This window comes from Rhodnius prolixus, unplaced genomic scaffold (genome assembly GCF_049639745.1).
Source record: "Rhodnius prolixus isolate KJV_2025 unplaced genomic scaffold, Rpr scaffold_10, whole genome shotgun sequence".
In the NCBI taxonomy this organism is placed as follows: Eukaryota; Metazoa; Arthropoda; class Insecta; order Hemiptera; family Reduviidae; genus Rhodnius; species Rhodnius prolixus.
The window spans coordinates 11,752,305-11,774,112 of record NW_027411615.1 but is presented as its reverse complement, the minus strand read 5'-3'; the positions used below and the strand labels follow the sequence as shown (position 1 = coordinate 11,774,112).

Here is a 21,808-nt window from a genome sequence, read left to right as displayed (position 1 = left end):
GTCGCTCTAACTACGACAGATAGCGCTGGCGAACTCTAACACTTTACACAGTAAATGTAACACGGAAGAAAAACCTAACAGAAAATATTTCTATTAAATCTTTGATTGATTTATATTAACAACCCATTAATATACAAATTGCTAATTAATAAATTCAAGCAGAACATTAAAAGTTCCATAAACTTTACCATTATAAATTATTATTTTATGGCTTTACAGTACAAAATAAAACATTAATTGTTTTTGCTGATAACAATTTATCTCCAGATAAGAAGTTAATTGGCCAAGTATTTGACCAGGTCATTACCAACTATGGAGATTATGAAACTGGTTAATTGTGCGTGTTCGTAGGTCCGAATAAACTTCTTTTTTTAAAAAAAATTTAATCTCACATTTCGTAAGGAAAATATTGTAATTGCAATGATTTTCAATCACAAGAGTTGACGAAGGAAACAACAGTTTAGAAGATACGAAAAAACTGGTATTTACAAAGCGAAGTAGCTCAAGCTTAAAACAAGAAAACGGAAGGGAATCAATTTTCCGTTTTCTAGACTTTACTTGAAAACGCCTAAAACGATTTTCTTTAAACGATCTTAAAATTTGCGATATATCTACGAGGGTCGTTTGAAAAGTCCGTGCAAAGTCAGAGAGATAGCACTACTGGCGCGTATCGAGGTTATGTTTAGTTAGTAGCATCTCTTGGAAGAACACACACCACGTTTCAGCCAGATCGGTCCATTACTTTGTGTTTGGCATTCGTTTGAATGGAGGAAGTCGAGTGATTTTCAAAAAATGGACGAAAAAGAATTTCGTGTGTTGATTAAACACTACTTTATGAAAGGCAAAACGCCTCAGGAGACTAAAGAGAAGCTTGATAAACATTATGGTGACTCTGCACCTTCGATTAGAACAGTTTATAAGTGGTTTCAAAATTTTCGGAGTGGCCATAGGGGCACAAGTGACGCTGAACGTTCTGGACGCCCTGTTGAGGTTACTACTCCAGAAATCATTGATAAAATCCATGATATGGTGATGGATGACAGAAGAGTGAAGGTGCGTGAGATTGCTAGTGCTGTGGGCATCTCGAATGAACGGGTACATAATATTTTGCATCAACATTTGGACATGACAAAGCTATCCGCAAGATGGGTGCCGCGATTGCTCACGCTTGACCAAAAACGAAATCGTGTGAAGTGTTGCAAGGATGGTTTGCAGTTGTTCCAGAAGAATCCGCAGGACTTTAAGCGTCGTTTCGTCACTGTGGATGAAACATGGATACATCACTACACTCCTGAGACCAAAGAACAATCTAAACAATGGGTTACCAAGGGGGAATCTGCGCCAAAAAAGGCGAAGACCGTTCCTTCGGCCGGAAAGATTATGGCGACTGTCTTTTGGGATTCGCAAGGAATAATCCTCATCGTGTATCTGGAAAAGGGTAAAACTATTACAGGTGCATATTATTCATCGTTATTGGACCGTTTGAAAACCGAGCTGCAAGAAAAACGCCCACGATTGGCCCACAAAAAAGTCCTTTTCCATCACGACAACGCACCAGCTCACACCTCAGCAGTTGTGGTCGCAAAATTAATGGAAATAGGGTTCCAACTCGTTTCACATCCCCCCTATTCTCCAGACTTGGCTCCCTCGGACTACTATTTGTTCCCCAATATGAAGAAATGGCTGGCGGGAAAAAGATTTTATTCAAACGAGGAGGTGATTGCAGAAACGAATGGCTATTTTTCAGACTTGGACAAATCCTATTATTCGGAAGGGATCAACAAACTAGAGCAGCGTTAGACGAAGTGTATAAGCCTAAAAGGAGACTATGTTGAAAAATAAAAAAGGTTTACCCCCAAAAATTAAGTAGTTTTTATTTTTGCACGGACTTTTCAAACGACCCTCGTATATCCTTAAATTCAAAAACAGTCCTTAAATACCTTGTTTAAGGGGTTATAGGCAGTCAGAGGCGCCAAAAAAGTCATTTTTTCAATTTTTTTGGGGGAAAAAATGTGTTTACTTTTTTATGCGGGAACTTTTACGTCCTATCAGTCCATGTTTAAAGAACTTATTGTAATTTTTTCGTTACAAATTAATAATAATTGTACTAATGGCGAATATTTTAATGCAACGCGTCAAAAAAATGCAACCCTCTCGTGGACATGATATCTTGAGACTGCATCATCTGAAATCTAAATTTCAAAAAGATCGGTGCAGTAGATTTTGAGATATCGTGTCCACCGACTTTGTAAACGTAGTTTTGAGAAAAACGCGTTTAAAGTTTACAGGCGGTTAAAGGTTTGCGCATAAAACCTGGATAATCTTGTTTTCAACTTACACAGTGTCATCGATTCCAGGCCCATAAAATAAGTCCTCCATGTCTTCCAAAATGTCGCAAGTTTTCCGATTTCTGCTGTCTGCGTAGGATTCTTGCCTCCCGCGTAGCAAGTTGCGCTCTGTGCTCAGCGATGGTAATTCGAACGGTCGGGGCTTGTAAACACTTTCACTCTTACAATTTTGCTCGGATCGACTTGAAATTTTAGGACAACATTCCTGACATACTATACTTTACTATAAAAAAATAAATCGATTTTTTCAAATTTCTGACTGCCTAAAACCCCTTAAAGCAGTTCTGGAGAATAAAATGGAGAATGAAAGAGTTATAACTTTCCTCTAACATGTCATTTAAGCACAATGAACGGTCTTATAACCTGTGCAAAATATGAAAAAAAAAAAAACATTAAATATGCATGTAAAATGTTAAAATTTGAAGGAATTGCCTCTTTAAATGACTAAAATTTCATAGTTTTTAGCGAGTTTTTTTTTGGCATAAAATAGTTTCAAAAAATAATAGGCGTCAATTTGAGTAAGAGATAAATCCTAAGAGTACTTCAAGCCACGGATTTATTATTTTATTGTTTTTGGTACCATGAAGGGGACTCAGAAATGGAGTTTTGGTCATTTTTCTCAAAAACAGCTTCAAATTTTACCTATATTTTTAACAATTTCAACCCTAAAAAGTTAACTAACCATAGTTTACAGTTAATAATTCTTTAACTGATATTCGAGAATTTGGTGTATTAGATGTGTAATGAACTACAGAAATATCATTTTAGATATTATATTTAGCAATATGCAATAATTGATATTTTTAAAAATATAAGCGGCAAGTGAAGTGTAAGTTGAAGCTCATAAATAAAAATCCAACTACGATATAAGTTCGAAATGGATCAGAAATAAAAAATACGCGTGCAGTGTGGAGTAATATATACTTTTTTTTTTAAAGTAAAACATTCCAATAAGTAGTAGTCAAGAGATTTCGATCTTTTAAGTTATTGTAGGGTTCTATTTTGACAATCAAGTTTAAAGTTTTAGCTTTCTTGTGATTTTGAGCTGAAGAATTAACACAATCCCATTAAAAATGAAAATAAATAGATAAAATTCTTATTCAGAAGACTTAAACGCAAATATTTCCAGCGAATTAACTTGGATACTAAAACATTTGGCACAATCTCCTTCTGTCCAATCTTATAATAAATAATAATAGAAAATATAATAATCTAATCAAAGGCACCGTCTTAGTCTTAAGACAACTTCAATAAAAATAACTTCCAAAAAAAAAGTCCCGCTCTACAAGTAAATATAAATGAAAAAAGTGGTAAATTATTTAAAAAAAAAAGAATTGAAAGAAATGTCTTTACTATGACGGGATTAATAGAAGGGCTACTTCAAAGGGATTCCGAAACTAATATTACGAGTGAAAAATGAACCAAAGTGGACTATACAAATAAAAGTAACTAATGTTTTTCCTTAACATTGTTAAAAAATAAATCAAGTTTTAACAATAAAACTGAATCAAAACAAACAAGATAAAATCTTGGAGTAAAATCTAACTTAAATGACTTAGTTATGATGACTTTTAGGGCGGTTAGTTTATACACAAATATTTATCTGATTTATTAATTTTTGAAGGGAAAAAGGGCAACTGAAATTATTACAGAAGATATTAGTTAATATAAATGTTTAATTAATGAGAATTTTTAAAATGTGAGACATTCACTTGCAGACAAGATTGGATGTAAACTCAGAATTTTAGCAGTATAATTAATTCTAAATGTATATTGATGGGTAATATAGTATGAGAAATATAAAATTGTACTGTGTACACTTGTATGACTTTTATCTAAATATTAGCTCAAGATTCCTACCAAACAAATTTGCTTCACATTCAGAATATTTCAATCATATTTATTTCGTACAAAGATTTATAAAAGTTTGTAAATCATATATTTTCACAGAAATGTAACCTTACAGTAAAGTTTACCTCAAATCCTTTCTCCGTAGCCTTAAAACAAATTTTTCAATTAAGAAAAGAGGGGTACGTATTTTTCCTGAGGAATTTTATAAAAAAAAAAAAAAAACAATCGATTTAAGCCACTACCTTTCACTTCCCTTTAACGGTAAAATAGGCTTTAGAGGAAATCCCAGACCATCCAATCTCTCCCAGAAATGTTTTGAACAGAATTTTATCTTGAAAATGATTTAATTAAAAAAAAAACAGATATTCAATTGTGGATCTTTCATTTACGCAAATAAAATCACGTAAGTTCAAAGGGAATCGTGCGAGTTGTCAGCAAAATAGTACTTTTGGTTAACCGATTTTTAAAACTTCAACTTTTTTGACTTATATAAACACACACACACACACACTGCATTTTTCGTAATCACAAAACCTCAAATTGGATATTTGTTGTGAAATCTCAAAAAAAAAAAAAATAAATAAATAAAAGAAGATATACTTCTTCCTCTAACAACTTCTAAAATCATTTTCATGGAGTAAACAAAAATTCCCCAAATATTGAGTAACTAAAGTAACTTAATCACCTATTTCTTCACCACAGCGGGGATTAACGTCCAACTTACTAACTAGATATCGTGACATACTACTACTTCCTCCGACCAATAGCAAGAGAAGGTAAAAATTATTGCTCTCATCAAAAAAAAAATGAAATCTTGTTAGATTTACATTCCTTTGAGTACAAACCCTCAGCGAATGTTACCTTTAGACCGGAAGGGACACAGGAAACAGTAGAATTGTAATTTAATTGTGCATTCCACGAACAGTTTATCGATATAAAACCATATTTTTTTTTGTAAAAAAAATCATCTAAATGTTTATTAATTTAAACATAAAAGGTGGAATAAAATCTCTTAGATGGGAAAATACAATAAGATAAATGATGCAAAAAATAATATTATTTGTTCTACTCACCAGAAAATCTTGCTAAAAATCTGTAAAATGTTGATAATAATCCTTCACTAAAATTACACCCTACCCACATAATTTCTTTTTAAATATTTTATAATAATAATTGAATAAATAAATCCTTGGTTTTATGTCACTTCGACACATAATAATAACAATTTAGTAATAGTAATAATAGTAAAGAAAAAGGTAAACACTTTATAAACTGCACACTTTTGTGGTCCATTTTAATAAACGTTATTTTCACCATAAAGTATTAATTTATTAATGATATTTTTGTTTTTCTTCAAATTAACTGTAAGATTTCTTTGCCCTTTTTTTAAAAGAAAAACCAACACAAATTCACATGCCCAGATTTTCTTATTCCCTTCTTTAAAAACAAAATTTATTACTTAAACCGCACTAAGTCATTGTTTTATATACTTAGGAGGGAAATTATTTAAAAATGTTTGTTGATAAACAAAAGACAAAATTATATATTTATTTTTTTTCACCAAATTCTACTGTGATAAAATTTTAACTTTGACCAAAATGCTGTTTAATAAAGATATTAAATAAACTTTTAAAAAGCAGAAGGGAAAAGCAACAGAAACCAACCAAAACTAAAAAAAAAAAAATGTAAAAAAAATTGAACAACGCGTACACACTCGTAACAAGCCAACAAGCTGGCTGTAACTGAATAGACCTGTGCTTCACTATTCCATCTGAACTAAAGCGTACAGAAGTGAGCAACAGAGAGGGGAGAGAAAGAAATAAGAAGGAAACAAAAAAAACAAACCTTCTGTCGGCAAACGACGAACATTGACGATGTTTAACGAATCTAAACGAAACATTACACTCTCACAATAGTCAGGTCGGCCACCATCAAAGCCCCCGGCGACTAGACTATAAGGAGAACTGCAGCGTGGACCGATTCACTCTTTTTATTTTTTACTTTTTTCCCATTTTTTCCTCTACACACAGCTTGGATTAGAATAATTTACGTTTGGTTACACCGCAAATATTCAAACAGAACAACCTAACTATTTTCATGTACAAACCTATTCATTGGTAACAATATACATCATTCCCGGTGCTTTTCTACTTTCTATTGGCGTAATTGGTGTAAAAATCGAACGAAAAAACGAGATTTTTTTTTTTTTTTTTTTTACAGATTAGATATTTTTTTTATATTGAAAATATTTTTTAAGCAATTTGAACCTTCGGTCCAAACACATTTTATTCCCTATATCAGCGTTTCCCAAACTGTGGTACGCGAAAAGTAATCAATAATGGCGGACAAAAAATTTAAAAAAAAAAGTTAAATAATAAAAATATCATAAAAACGTTGTTCCCTATAATTCATAAAAAATATTTTTATTAATAATATTATACAGTAAAGTTATTAATAAGGAACGGATTTTTATGTATTTAAAAATGCCAAATATTTAATTAAAATATGCATTTATTTTCGTCAATTATGTGGAAAATATGTGATTATCTTAAAATATTTTCTGGAATATTTAAGTAAAATGGACATTTTTTTTTATGAAAATGGATTTTTTTTGGGGGGGGCAAGTTATAATTATTTATACAAGAAAAGAACATTTTTACAATTTATAATAATTTATTAGGAACAAAATAATTTGTTTTTACAAGTTATAATGATTTATACAACAAAGAACATTTTTACTATTTATAAAAAGATGTGTTAAATTTTCAATATTGAAAACTTCACTCTTCGAAATTGTTTGCAACCACATGAAATTTCAAATGTTGGAACGTAAAGTGACGACGATCTGGGCGTAAGATGGACTTGTAACGACTAAAAGATCGTTCAACATCTACAGATGTTATAGGTGCCTTGCTGAAAGAAGTTATCTCGTTGGTTGTAAAGGGTACACGATGTTCTGAGGTGACTTCTGTTCCACTGATAATATCGGAAATCTGGCAGATGATCTCCCACCCTTTGTTCTTGCTCAGTACTTCTACCAGTTTTGATCTGATCAGATCTCCCTTACTCCCAGGTATTCCTTCAACCTTTTCGATGACTTTTTTAACGTTGGACACGTTTTCTGTCAGTCGAAAATTTTGGGACTCAAGTTGGGTAATGGCTTGTGCAAGAAATACGCAATTGTCAGAAATGAATGCAAGGTGTCAACCACCTCCCAATTATGAAAATATGCCCAAAATGAAAAATATGAAAAAATATGTACATATTTTGATTAAATATGTAGAAATATTTATTTATTTTAATCAAATATGTATAAATATGCGATAACATCCAAATATGTGGAAATATGTGAAATAAAAGTAGGCTCAAACGGCTTAAAGAGTGTCAGTATGAATACTTCTAGTTGAAAAACGTCTGTAAATTGCCTAGAAAAAAATATGTAAATACATACGAATCAGTTCCCTAGTTATTAATATGTACAAGTAATAAGGTTGGCCTGTCTCAAGAAATACGAGAAAATATAATAGCACATTTAACAGGATTAAAATTGTCTTTCATGGAGTATTTTACCAAAACCCAAAAACACAAGTGATAATTGGATTTCAAATCTCCTTCTATAAAGAAAATTTAGGAAAAGCTACATCATTATCAATAAAAGATAAAGAGACTGATTGTAATGAGTAAGCTCTATTAAATTCAAGCAACATTAAATTTAATTGGTACTTAGAGGCAGTTGAATGCTTAAAAGAAATTAATTTAGAAGATTTGGGCACAAATATAATAATCCTAATGAAGAACTTTGTAAATTAATTAATAATTTTTAAGAGAAAAATATGTAAGCAATTTTTAATTGTTTAAAACTAAGATCTTACACTTTACAAAGTTTATAAAGTGAACATGAACTTGAACTCCTTTGTAACAGATACATTGTCTCTCTATACAAATTAAGATGATAAAGCAACACACTCGGAATAACAAAGTTCGCGAAATACAATCTTTTTTACGAAATGGTACAATTCAGCATGATGTACTACCAAGTGGTAGGCGAGTCAAAAAAAAAGGTTGGGAAACGCTGCCCTATATGGACAATTTTTTGGAAAAGTTGTTCGCTGGCCACCATCATTTCGGAAGAGATGTCACTACCTAATCACTTCTTCAGGAATTTTATCATTTCTGAAGAAATTCCCAGCATAATGGAAGCGAATAAAAAAAAAAATGAAACTATGAGCTACTTTGTAGAGGATCATTGAACTTGTGCTGTAAATGAATTCCTTGTCTTTAGGAAAGATAAAGATGTCCCGCTGTTAAGTAAGTTGAAAGAACCATTTGAAGTTCATAATAAAAAGCACTGGGAAACATCATTTCCGCTAGTTTCCTGTTTCTAGTTTCGTTAGTATGTGGTAAATTGTAACCATCCAATAACCTCAGGCTGGACGGTTTTATCGGATAAAGAAGGTATGTTCTGTTGATGGTGAGGCATGGAGGTTGTAGATATGGACGCAATCGACAGTGTCAGCTTATGTCAGGGGTGGCAAACCTATTTGAAACGTGGGTCAAATTTTGTTCATTTTTTTTAGTATTAGCTCTTGGGTCACTAATGCCCATTTGCCCAAGAGTTAAGTTTAAAAATTTTAAATTGAATATTTTCAAATCTAAACATCTTTAAAATTCAGTTGGCTTAACGGTAAAACGGGACGAAACAAGTGTTATGGAAGTCTCTTTTTACAAACATAACTGAACAAAACCTTACAAAAGTGTGTTTTATCTGAAGAAAAATCTAAATATGGTTATTTGCTTTGGGTTGTCGATTAATTTAACAAACAAAATATGGGTAAAATTATACATTTTATTTGATATTTTGTAAACACTTTTGCTTTATTTCAAATACTACAAAAAGCCTTTGACGTCATTTGCGTTTTAGAACTGTAATGATCAAACTAAAGGTTATAGATAGCATTTAAATTGCTTTTGTGTCAATGCGTGATTGAAAAAAAAATACAGATAGAATATAAATTATCCACAACAATTAGAAAATCTAAATCAACCCGCGTAGAAAAAACAAATGGTTGCCTAGCAATTGTCTGACCCGCGGGTCATAGGTTCGCCATCACTGGCCTATGTTATATCTCAAGAGATAACCGCTTTTTTCGGGTTTAATCAATCAAGGAGACCTTCTAACATATTATTTTCGGAGAATAATCCAATTCACAAATCTGAAAATTACAATACTTCCACTTAAAAGAGGTGAGCTTTAGTAAAAAAAAAAAAATAAAATTAGGTTAAGTTTGCATGATTGAGAGTAATGTTCAAACATTTCAGGCAACTAGATAATAAAGGACTAGATAATTTCCAAAATAGATAAGTAATTTACCAGTTAAGCAGTGATATTGGGAAACCAAATTCGAAAGATCACGATGAAAGTAATTTAAAAAAAAAATCCTTTATAATCTCAAAAACAAATCAAAAATCCTTATCTTCCGATCAAACATTTACAAAGAGTGGTAATAATTTAAGAGGTACCTCTATTTTAAGTAACAAACATAAGAAGAGAACCAAAGAGGTCTTAAATTAGCGAATATATTTTCAATTGATTAAAATTCAAATACTAAGGAAACAATGGAGAAAATTATTTAAGTGCTTAAAAAATACATATTTGATAAATTATCGGTAAATGGTGTCAATTAAATTGATAATTGTAATGAGATGAGATGCCTTTCAAGTTAAACATACCAGATCAAAATTTGTTTTATTTTATAATTAGAGGGTTAAAATAGAATAAAAAATACGACAATTTCTGCAATTATTCTGAGTTCACAAGTAATAGACGAACAGGAGGGAAGTGCTTTTATAACTAAGTTATTTTAATCTAAATATATATTAAATAGAACCATTTCTATGTTCCTATAAATAACTCGAGTTGGTTTTCAAACTAGAAACTAACGGAACTCCAGGGGTTCGCGTAATGTTTTCTCTCTTCCAAGCAATCACGAAAGAAGTTACTGTGCTAGAAGTACGAGTATATTGACACGCACTGTCAGGCAGTGGGCGTTTATGTTCGCGTAGTTAGCGCGTCCTAATTTCACAATATGGGCAAAGTTATAGTCCAAATGTACCAAAGTTATAGTTCCACAAGTAGTTCAATGAAGCAGAGGAAAAATCAATTTAATCCAGTAATTTAGTTTTTAAAAATGTTCTTGAGAACTATGATTAAGAATTCAAAAATACAAGTAGAAGCACTGCCCACATTAAACTCAAATAATTCTGAATTCAATTCTTGAGATACGTAATTAATAAAGTCCAAACTCATCTAGAATCATTGACCAAATCAATACAAGTATAATTCTTTTTAATGTGTTCTCTTGAGATTATGTAGTTAAAAAAGTAAAAAATTGGGATTAAACACTTTCTAAATGTTCATTCAAATAATTTAACTCAAAATCTACTGGATCTATGTTGTTGCAAAAAATTACAGTTATAAAGGAGGATATGCCCTATATTTTAAAGAAAATTTGGTAATTTTATCTTTTATAGAAAAAGAGAAAAAAATTGTCAAAGTTGGGTGTTTTTTCAACGTTACGCTTTTTCGTGCAGTTTTTTGACGATCAACCCTTTATACAACTGTCCTATCGGACAGTTTTAATTTAATTAATCTCAATTTAAGGTTTAGAAATGTTTAGAAATATCTGAGGAACAATTATTTTTTGTCAATCAAAGAAAACAACAAAGAGAGATAAAAAGTTAAAGCAAGTTTTGCGTGTATAGTATAAGCATTTCTCTTCTGAGGGGAAATTAATCCAACTGCCAAGAGTTTATGGTACCATTTCTCTTTCAAATACCCGTAAATAAATAACTAAATAAATAAAATTTATAATTTATCAAAATAGTAGTATTAGATCTCTTGATAAATGATAAGATTTTGAGGCAAGTTTAATCCAGATTATTAGAAAAAAAAACAAAGAAATAGATTATTAGAAATGTCAGATTATCAACTGGTAATTGACCCACTTAAGTGCATTCATTGTTATAATTTATTTAAAGAAATACAAAAAATTAATAATAAAATAGAACAACAAAAACTCACGATGCATTTTGTGTGCACTGGTCGGTCAGTGAGGAGGTGACACAATGGAGCACACGCTAAATTGAGGGTTTGAATCATCTATACGCTTCTATCTACCTTATCTCAAAACGTCATAAATTACATCACAGTAAGCTACGATTTTTATTTTTTTTGCATATTTTATCTGTGAGTACTATAATATCTTTTTATTGTCCGACTTCCCAAAGTTTTACGAGCAAAAAAAACATGATATTCTGAGAAGGGATAACTATTCACTATACTCCCTTTTTATTTACTAACAATATTTCGCAGAATATGGGAAATTTCTTTAACTTGCATCTATGGGGAATTCCCTAATGTTAAAATATTATCACCAAGTGCGATATGTGGACTACAAATATGACTAAAATTCTAGTTAAATTATTCGTATTTCTGGACTGTGGTAGAAAGTTTTCCCATTTTCAAGATAATGGACATTCCTAGATTTGTCCATGACTAAATAATATCAGCAGTTTTTTCATGATGTTTCACTCGAAGTTTCTCAGTGCAATTATGGACACCATTTTTTACATTCAAAATTTTCTTGCAACAGTGGAATTTTATATTCTCCTTTGATATCCTCTGTAGGTTCTTCAGTTTCTTATGAGACAGTTAGTAGGTAAGTACCATTGTCAATTATGCGATTTAAACGAAAAGAAACCGTGGAGCTACAAAATTATTAATTAGCGACAAAATAACAAAATCTAAAAAAGATTAGGTTTTCATTTATGTTTATTTCAGTGAAGAATTGATGAATTTCTATTTTTCTTTACTTTATTATTATTATTATTATTTTTTTTATTTAAGGCGCACCAAAATCTGAGGTTATTGGCGCCTGGAGCTTTTTTCAGTGCACTACTGTCCTCCGGACAGTGTTCTCTTTGTTACAGACAACACTGTCTATCACCGGACAGTGAGCTGTAAGAAGCTCCTAGAAAGAGAAAACCTAAGGGCCAGCAGCTGGATTCGAACCTGGGAACTCCGCGTGGAAATCTAATACGCTAACCCTGTGTATTGGATCCAGATCAAACACCAGGATAATGTGCAACGGAGTTTATTTCTCTCATACAGCAGGCCTTCGATAGAGTATGGGACGCTTAAAAATATTTTACCTGCCACGTTATATTTAATTGTAAAATCTTACTTGCCCGACAGATACTTCCGAGTGCAAAATAGGATCTTCTTTCTCCCCACTTAAACCAATCGACGCTGGAGTTCCACAGGGCAGCATTCTGGGTCCTATTCTCTACTCCATTTACACTTCAGACATATCAACTGATCCTAACACTACACTTCTCACATACGCAGATGACACCGCCTTACTGTCCTCTAACCATGATCCTGTCCTAGCACACAGAAATCTGCAGTCACATCTCTCCTCAATGGTTCAAGATATTGGGCTATAAAGCTTAATGAAACTAAGTCGCAAAACATCACCTTCACTCTTCGTCGCATTACTCTTCCTCCAGTCTTCTATAACCTAACACCTCTACCAGTAGTGAACGTTGCCCGCTACCTTGAGCTTTACTTAGACCGAAGACTTTCTTGGGACCACCACACTAGACTTAAAAGAACAGAACTAAACAGCCGCTATCGACTACTTAAAAGACTCTTAGATAATAGATCAAAATTCTCTCTGGACTACAAAAGACTGATTTATACTTCTATTTTGAAACCCATCTGGGGCGTATGGAATAGAGCTAAGCGGTTCAACCAAACGCACAAATCTCCAAAGGATTCAATCTCTTCAATCTAAAATACTTCGAACTATTGTACACGCTCCATTTCAAGTCCACAACCTGACTATACACTACACACTGACCTTAACATTCCTTTTGTCACCGAAGTTGCTAAAACACGATACAGAAAACTCCACTTCAGCCTGCAATCTCATATAAATCCTCTAGCTCAAAATCTTTCTCTTCGTGATAACCCGGACAAGACGTCCTAAAAGACATTGGCCTCGTGATCTCCTCTCAAGTGAAGAGAGTGACTAACCATATAATGTTTTGGAGTGTTACCACTGGGTAACTTCTCCACTCGTTACTTATCATTTGTTTTTCGGTTATCACTGTTACGTACTTATAGCGCTAACGCGCTGATTGTAGCACAATAAACGCAAAACAAAAAAAAAATTCTCTCATGACTCGTTTTTCCATATTCCATTCCGTGTTTTACTTCTTTTTTTGTTATCTCATCCTGTGATCGATTTATATTTATTCAAAATGGAATAATTGTATTATTATCTTTACACTAACCATTTGTTCTAAAATGTGGCTGTCGTCATATTGTAAAAGCTCACCCCTTAAAAGTGTAATTTAAAAAACATAATAATCACTAAAAACTATACAGAAATCTATCTAGCGGAATTTCACATTCAGTTAGCCGATTTTCTGCAAATTTGGTATTTAGATTAATATTTAATAGATGATAAGTCCTTACATTAGAAAGAAATGGAACTTTAGATGGCAGACCAACCATTTCCTTGCCGTGAAGTACCTTCAAAAACTGTTAATCTAAATTTTTAAGAGTATATTTTAAAAATTACAAATGGTAGAACAACCTAAGCATATTAAAGTATGTCAAGATTTCCCTTAACACTGCATTTCCAATGCTCGAACTTAGTCAGTTATTGCCAATGTGGAGTCACATTGACTCCATAATTTATTTTTATCTTTTTTTATATTGATTTCAATTTTAATAATAAAATTTGCATTAAAGGTGATAAAGAATAGGAATTAAGAACGAAAAAACAAATATTTTCCACAAATCGGCTTTAACATTTCACGCAGAAGGAATTAACTTCAACTTAGGATCGCAGTAATTTCAGTATTTTCTAGAATTCTGATTGACTGCCTTCTGATCAGGGACATTTTCATTTTTTTTAATTACATTCACTATTTTTTTCAATTACTGTGCGCTGTTGACACGGATCGGAAATTACCCAATTCGCTGCAAGTTTTTGCTGCAATTCGGACAGAAAATCAATTCTAGAAAGAGGCTTTTTTGTGCCTTGATACTTTCCATGAAAATTATGTAAATTTATCAAATAGGCATTTAGGCAATAATCTGGAGTCAAGTTATAACAGAAAATCTACTTATATTACCAATCAGGAGTTGAAATGATTCCGATATATTTACGTGTAATGCCCATCTGGAGTCAAAATGACTGTTATGGTTCAAGTAAAATAATCTACAAAAAGTAACTAAGAATTCCGCGGTCGTCAGCTCGTGACTATCAAATGTTGAGAGAGTGGGGACAGCATATCTAAGAGCATTTCGGGATAGCTACATAACAAGAGACCATTCCTATTTTTTTGGAGTCAAGTTGACTGCGGATTGGCAATGCAGGGATAAACACTTTCAGAACTTCACCTACCTTTTCCTACCTACAGCAAATTGTGGACAGTTCAAATATTTCCAATCAGTGCTAAATTCTGGCTTATTTATAAATATTTAAGTAGAAATTCCTGAAATTACTGAACGAATTTAGCGGTGTTTTAAAGCTATACTTTTACCAAAAAATAGTTTAAATCCAAAGTTTATTAAGTAAATTTCGTTAAGAGACAGTCACGTGATTGTTTTATACCAGAAATATAAATTTTGTTTTGTTCAAATTAACGAATGCTCAAAAACATTACAATGATAACTCAATTTCAGAATTGTGTCACGATTACAATCACTTCTCCTTTCTAAGAGGCAGACCAAGTAGAAGAAGATGAAACAAAATAAAATAAAAAGTGGAAGATAAAGACATTAACTTTTTGTTTTAATATTTTTTTAAGATAATCTATCTGCCTGGGTAAGAGACACCTGCCCAGGTTAGGGTGTTAGACGAAGGTAGATAGTGTCACTTCATATTTATAAGAGCTGATAGGTGGAAATGGAAGATGACAAACTTTTGGCACTTACTAGATGCCATTATTATACCAAGAGAATTTCGATGTGAACCGCCTACACAATCTTCTATTTTACATTTCCATAAAACTTTTAATATTTTCAGAAAAATAATTGTGACGACAATGTTATAAACGTTCACAGTAATATTACTGTCGAAGAAGGAAAGTGACGTCACAGTTTTGCTAGAACCACACTCATAAGTTTTGCTTGAATAAATGCTGGTTGTAATTTTGGTAGAATGTTATACATTCTAGCGGCTATCTAGTGAATTTTGGTTACGATAAGTGTACTTAAAAAAGTTACTATTTGAGCAGTAAACCATTTGTTCTGACCACTCTTTATCTTATAGCGTACAACCAAATTGTACTGCAGGGCCTTTAATCTCCTTCTTAATTACACTTTAAGAGACCAGCATCTTCTTCTCGTGAAGATCTCGCAATTCGTAAATGACGACATTGGACGTCTTCTTCGTAGTCCAAACGAAGTATGGTTTCGTCCAAACGATCCTACTACGGCTATGTCTACCCACGATTTAGCCCTTTTAAAGCCGGATAGCTGAACACCCACTACTTACTGGCCATCTTAGAATTAAGAAAAAATGATAATGTGCTGTGAATTATTGTTTATTGTTGAAATTAACCAAACCTGCGCGCAATACATCATTCAAAAATTAGAATGTTATCTCACTTATCCATAAATCCAGAATTGGAAAAGGTGCACAAACTACTCCCTTGGAGCTACGGTCCATTAAAGACCTTGACCTCCTTAACCAGAGCATTCAATTCTTCATGGTCGCCTGCTCTTTCTTCTCCACTGAATCACATCTAATCACCAGCGGTTCTTCCAAATACATTCTATAGATTATTACTGATGTGATCTTAAACTTAAGCGCCGCACGTCGGAATGCACGAATCACCAAGTACTGTCTAGGGCCTCTATCTATCTCAATGTCCCCACTGCTTCTTCCACGGCCGCTACCAAGTCCAAGTCTTTATTCCATTACCATAACTTTTCGGTATCATTCAAGATAACGTTATCTTTTTGGCCATTTTCTAGTCTGCAAAATCGTGCTTCTTCAGTAGTATACATTACGTAAACACTTTTTTGACTCGGCCATATTGTACAATAAATCTATTTCCGGCAACAAGTTTACTATATTGGTTGCTTTTAATTGCTAATTTTTGTAAGAGAGCGTAACCTTAAGAAATACGAATAAAGCTATGATTTCACTTCCACAAATTCTTGAATTTATTTGCATCTTAAGAAGTGGCGGATTAAAATGAACCCACAGAAATGCCAGCATGCCACGTTTACTCTCCGGCGGGGCTCCTGTCCACCTGTCCTCTTCAACAGCAATCCACTTCCTTGTACAGGTCTGGTGCGCTACCTTGGGGCTCTACATAGACAAACGACTCACGTGGAACCCACACACTAGACTTAAAATACAAGCAATGACGAAACGTGCTAAACTGCTTTACAGACTACTTGGACGACGCTCCAAATTACCCATTGAACTCAAACGATTAATATACAGTACTATCCTCAAATCTATGTGGACTTACAGGACTAGAGCTGTAGGGTTCAGCCAAACCTACAAACATACGGACTGTACAGACATTTCAATCAAAACTCCACCGACAGATAGCTGACGCTCCTTTCTACGGTGACTAACCTCACTCTTCACAACGACCTCAAATTCCCTTTATAGACCAACTCGCCAAGATTAAATATCAAAAATTCCATACTGCTCTCTCCACTTGCTCCAATCCTCTCTCGCCTCTTCTGACATTTCTGACAATCCTCCTCGCCGACTGAATCGCCAGTGGCCCCGCGACTTCCTTGCAGTCCTAAGGCCTAAAACCTGTAGAAAGTGCTACCGCTGGGCAGTTTCTTTCCTCCTGCCTTTCACGCCTCTATACTTCTATCTCCTTATTTACTTATTGTATAGTGTATTATACAGATTGTAAATAACAAAATAAATTTAAAAACAATTTTAAAAAATAATGGAAAATTTCGAGCAATAAAATAATAAATTCTAAGGCAGAAGCACGCCTTTTATGAATGGTACAATTTTAAATTCCTCTTAAATTGTAAAAAGAGGAAGTCAAGTGATAAGCAGGAATTGTAGTGCGATACGGTAACAAAAAGGAAGTTGAAATCTTTACACTAAACCGATTAAACTACCACTGATCATAGATGAATGTTCCAAACTAGTCAAGGATATACAAAAATAGCGTGTTTCGACGGATAAAAATCAAAGATACGAATTTAAATAACCAATAAAATTTTAATTTCAACATTTACCGAATAATGGTAACAATGAAACAGTTGAATTAATTTATTTTTTACGCTATTTTCACAGAAATCTGTACAGAAACCCGTTTTATTTGTAGAGTTTACTTTTGTAAAAGTAACATGTACAAGGAAGAATACTTAAAGCAAAGGTATTTAGTATGGAAAAAAGAAGAAAAGAAAAGGTTACACACAATACAGAAGTAAAAGAAAATACAAAAAAAGACAAAACAAGAATTAAACGAGTGTGATAAACGGATGTGGGACAGTTATTGTGCTGCGATCCATTAAACGGTGTCAGCCGCGAAGATAGATACATAAAAACAGAAGGAAAAGATTGTGCATTTTTTTTTTATTGATAAGAATATAATTTCAATTTATTTATATAGAAATTGATTATCGATAATTATGTTCTTAAATTGTTGAGCATTTTCTGTTTTTTAATGAAATCTTTTTTTTTATTTGGCTATAGTACGCGGTGGACCGACCAGCTGAGAGATAACTGTTGAACTGCACTATTTTTTTTTTACTTTATTTATTTTCACATCTGCAGTGTATTTCCGCATTAAGTGAAGCTGACACTTCATGATGCATAGTATAAACATAAGTAGCGTAAGGGAAGAATGCACCCATTGGTGGAACTCCCAAAAAAAGAACAGTTCACTATTATGCGCTGACACTTACTCGTACTTCATTGAGAAGATCGCATGGCCCCAACTGTGCTTCAACCGCCTGGGAGGATTTCCTAGTAATGTAAGTAAGTTGGGAAACTAGAGGATTAGGATGAGAGGAAACTGAGGCGTGGAACTAAGGCACAGCGGGATCTTGCAGCTTCAGAAACATGGGGTAAAAGAAGATCTCGGTACAAGATAGAATTAGAAACAAAGTAAGGAGCATTAACGATTCGACGGAGTATTTTTGACTGGAAGGATTGGATTTTGTAGATATTGGAAGCTTTGGCTGAGCCCCAAATTTCCATTCCCTTAAGTCCAGGCAGGTTTCAGTATCATGGTGTAGATAAGTCGTTTATTCTGTAGTGAGAGTTTAGATCGCTTGTCGAGAAGTCTAGGGAGAAGTTTGAATCGTCTGTTTAGTTCTTTCCGTTTAAGTCTAGTGTGTGGATTCCAGGTTAGGCGTTTGTCCATGAAGAGGTCCTAGGTACCTACCACAATCTGTTGTGGGAAGAGGAGTGAGGTTTAGGTAAACGGGTGGAAGGATAGTTAGCCTTAGGGAGAATGTAATGTTATTGCATTTGTTTTCATTGAGTTTAATTCTCCATTTCTTTAGCTTAGGATCGAGAGATTCTATATGGGATTGAAGGAAGCGATAGACAAGGACCGAGTCTTTATGAGGAGAGAACTATACTTAAAATGAAAAATAATCTAATTAATAGAATGGCTCACCCTGTATAGTATACATCATGCAAATACTCTGATGGTAAAATTATCAAAACAAAACAAAAAAAATAATAAATAATAAAATACAGAAAGATGTTTCGACAAGAATAATGGGCGGGAAAATTGTTTTTGTTTTGTAATTATCTTTAATAAACCAGTTAATTGTTTTGCATTCATTAAACATTATAATTTACATATAATTAGCAGAAATTTTGGGAGGGGGAGTGGGGAATATTAATTTAAAATGAGAACTTTAATTAGGAGAAATGAGTTATTATCTATTCAAGAAATGGAAGTAATTATTTTGGGAGTATTTCATGAAATCGAGGAGAATCAAAAAGTAATTCAGTAGCTTTTTTTTGAAGATATAAACTGAATTATAATATTGCCAAATAATAACAAGTCTTATTCTGGTACTGTTCAGTAATTTGACAATTATCACATCAGAAGTAGAGGCTACAGGTTAAGATTTCCTATCTCAACAAAGAGAGCAAACAATAACAATTGTTAAGTTACTTTTAAATCACATATTCAACCAAAACGACACTCTGCGACAATAAGCGGGAAATCGTCATGCCAGTATATCTTTATTGGAAGCAAATTGGAACTATGAATGCTTTGAAATTGGGTCCCTCAAGAGCTGAATTATAAACTGAAGAAATCAACGTCTTGAAGTCACCTCCTCTTGTAAACTGCTCAATTTCACGACTAGATCAGAATATACAGCGAAAAAAGAGGATCTACCAGTGAACAACTTAACTGTTACTATCCGAATCCCGAAAGTACTGTCCCAAATTGGAATTCACGCAAAGAAGATGGTCGCCTATGGTTTAGGCTTGAAACTGGGTGAAAATAGTGGCATCTATAAAGATTGTGAATAATGCACCAAAAAACGTCAGAGCCTTCACGTTTTTTTTATTGTTTTTAGAAACCTCACTGCAGTCTGCAGCAATGCAGCCGAGTAATATTTTTAATTTTATTCCCAGCGGGGAATATCATTTAATACTTGTCATTTATTTAGTTAATTGTAATTCCAGTTTCTTTCTAACCTTGAAATAAATACTGAAGGTCAGAGTATATTTTTGCAAAATGACTATTAGATTTAGTAAAACGAATATAAAAAAATCGGAGCTATGTCTATCTCAATAATATTTTTAGTTTACTTCGACAGTGTGATCCTACAACAGATCATTATCATAGAAATAACAAAATATAATGGAATATTTTACCAAAAAAGTAAAAATAGCACCAAGGACATCAGCGAACTTCGCTACCAATCTCATCAATACCTAGTCTGGGGCGGACACTGAATTTTCTCGAGTGGTGTTAGGCTTGTGAAGTAATTCATTATCCTTTTCATTTTTAAAACAATTCTTTCATTTAGGTTAAGACCCAATTATAGTTTCTTAAAGAGACTGCTTTCGACAATATGTATGCAAAATAATTTAGGCTATTTGATCTTTTAAGCAGTACAATAAACTTAACACATTGCCGACCACTCTGGGAAATCTCTCCGTTTGACAATGCAATGCAATAGAATACTGAATACATTATTTTAAGTGTATTAAGTACTCGTACTTATATATTTTGATGCCCGCTTCTCTTCGTTGATCGCTATATATTATCACTATATTTTTTAAATAATAGAGAGTAAAAGAATCAGGAGATGAGAAAGGAAGAGATATTGCCAAAAATAATGCTGATAAACGGTTCATGAAATTTTCAAAAAAATATACGCCATATTGGATTACAGTTGATAGCATAGTCATCTACAATTCCAGTCTTACAATTTTTGTATTGAGCATAACAACTCCATATCTATTTTGTAATTTATCTTTGTAATATAATAAAAGACCTTAATAAAATGTCCCAGGAAATTGAAGATGCTTTTAATGAATTTCATCTTGATACTGGCATCAGAATGTTCAGAAGACAATTTTGATATCCATGATGGAGACAATTATCAAACTAGGAAATAGATCTACTCGTAGAATAATTTCAAGCGATTCAGAGAGTAATTTGGAAGATTCATCAGACAGTGATTCAACTATATTCAGTTGCAACTCGTGCGGTCGGCCATGTGTTAAGAAATTACTTTAAGCTTATGGCATTATGGGGTTCTCGGGCAGCTCCTGGAAAGAGAAAGAGAAAAAGCACAGTGCTAATCCGAGATAAATGCTTTTCTGATTGGCTACATGCCATAGATTGGTGCTGCTGAAGCTGTAGGAGAAGATACTAAATTCCTGAATCATAATTTTCTTAGATCCAGGCGGTTCTATTAGTTCAAGGTAGACTGGAAAAAAACTCTGTTTGAATACTGGGCAGGTTTGAATACATATTGTCTGGGTATTCATTCAGTTATCTGTGGAGGGCCTGGCTAGCGATCTCTCCAAATAGCATCCTAAAAGAACGTGAGCCATTTACGAGAGTGAAAGAAATTGCGACAGTCTGCAGCAATGATTGTTGAAAATCTCTCAGACCAAAAGCACACGAAAGAGTTCGCCATAAATCTACTACGACGTCACGATAGGACAATCTTTGGACTCATGAAGGAACGGCCACAACATCATCTCATGTTAACGGTAAGCCTTTTTACTGGTTAGTCAGAATGAAAAGGAAATTGCGCAACATATATCTTTTAAATCACATATCTGAGTCAGTTCCCTAGAGTCTCGTAATTTGAGTCACTTCATACACATACGATGGAGATTTGCTACAAGGTTGGCATTACTGTTGAAGTAAGAAGGGTTGTGCTTTATCTGTTTTGGGTAAAAATTGTGTCTTCCTACAATACCTCATTTACCATAGTCTGCCACTACCGAAGTCTTGGCTCGAACATTTTTAACAAAAAAAAATTCACGGTTTAGCTTCAATGAATCTACGATTTTATTTAAAGGAACGAAACTAGCATTTCTATTTTT

The 21,808-nt window shown here is 33.2% G+C and overlaps 1 protein-coding gene across 3 annotated transcripts in view; it reads right to left on the bottom strand.

Moving 5' to 3' along the window:
* Nucleotides 1-21,808, bottom strand: part of LOC141457264 (protein spitz-like) — a 334,980-nt gene that overhangs the window by 181,732 nt on the left and 131,440 nt on the right. Inside the window, exon 1 of one of the 3 annotated variants that reach the window (XM_074133990.1) lies at nucleotides 11,281-11,314. The exons of 1 other annotated variant lie outside the window; for it this stretch is intronic. In XM_074133990.1, the coding sequence (XP_073990091.1) occupies nucleotides 11,281-11,287 (7 nt within the window). In that variant the 5' untranslated portion in view covers nucleotides 11,288-11,314. Of the gene's footprint in view, nucleotides 1-5,272; nucleotides 5,982-11,280; nucleotides 11,315-21,808 lie in introns of those variants that run through there. One more of the 3 variants, XM_074133989.1, reaches the window with a different exon arrangement.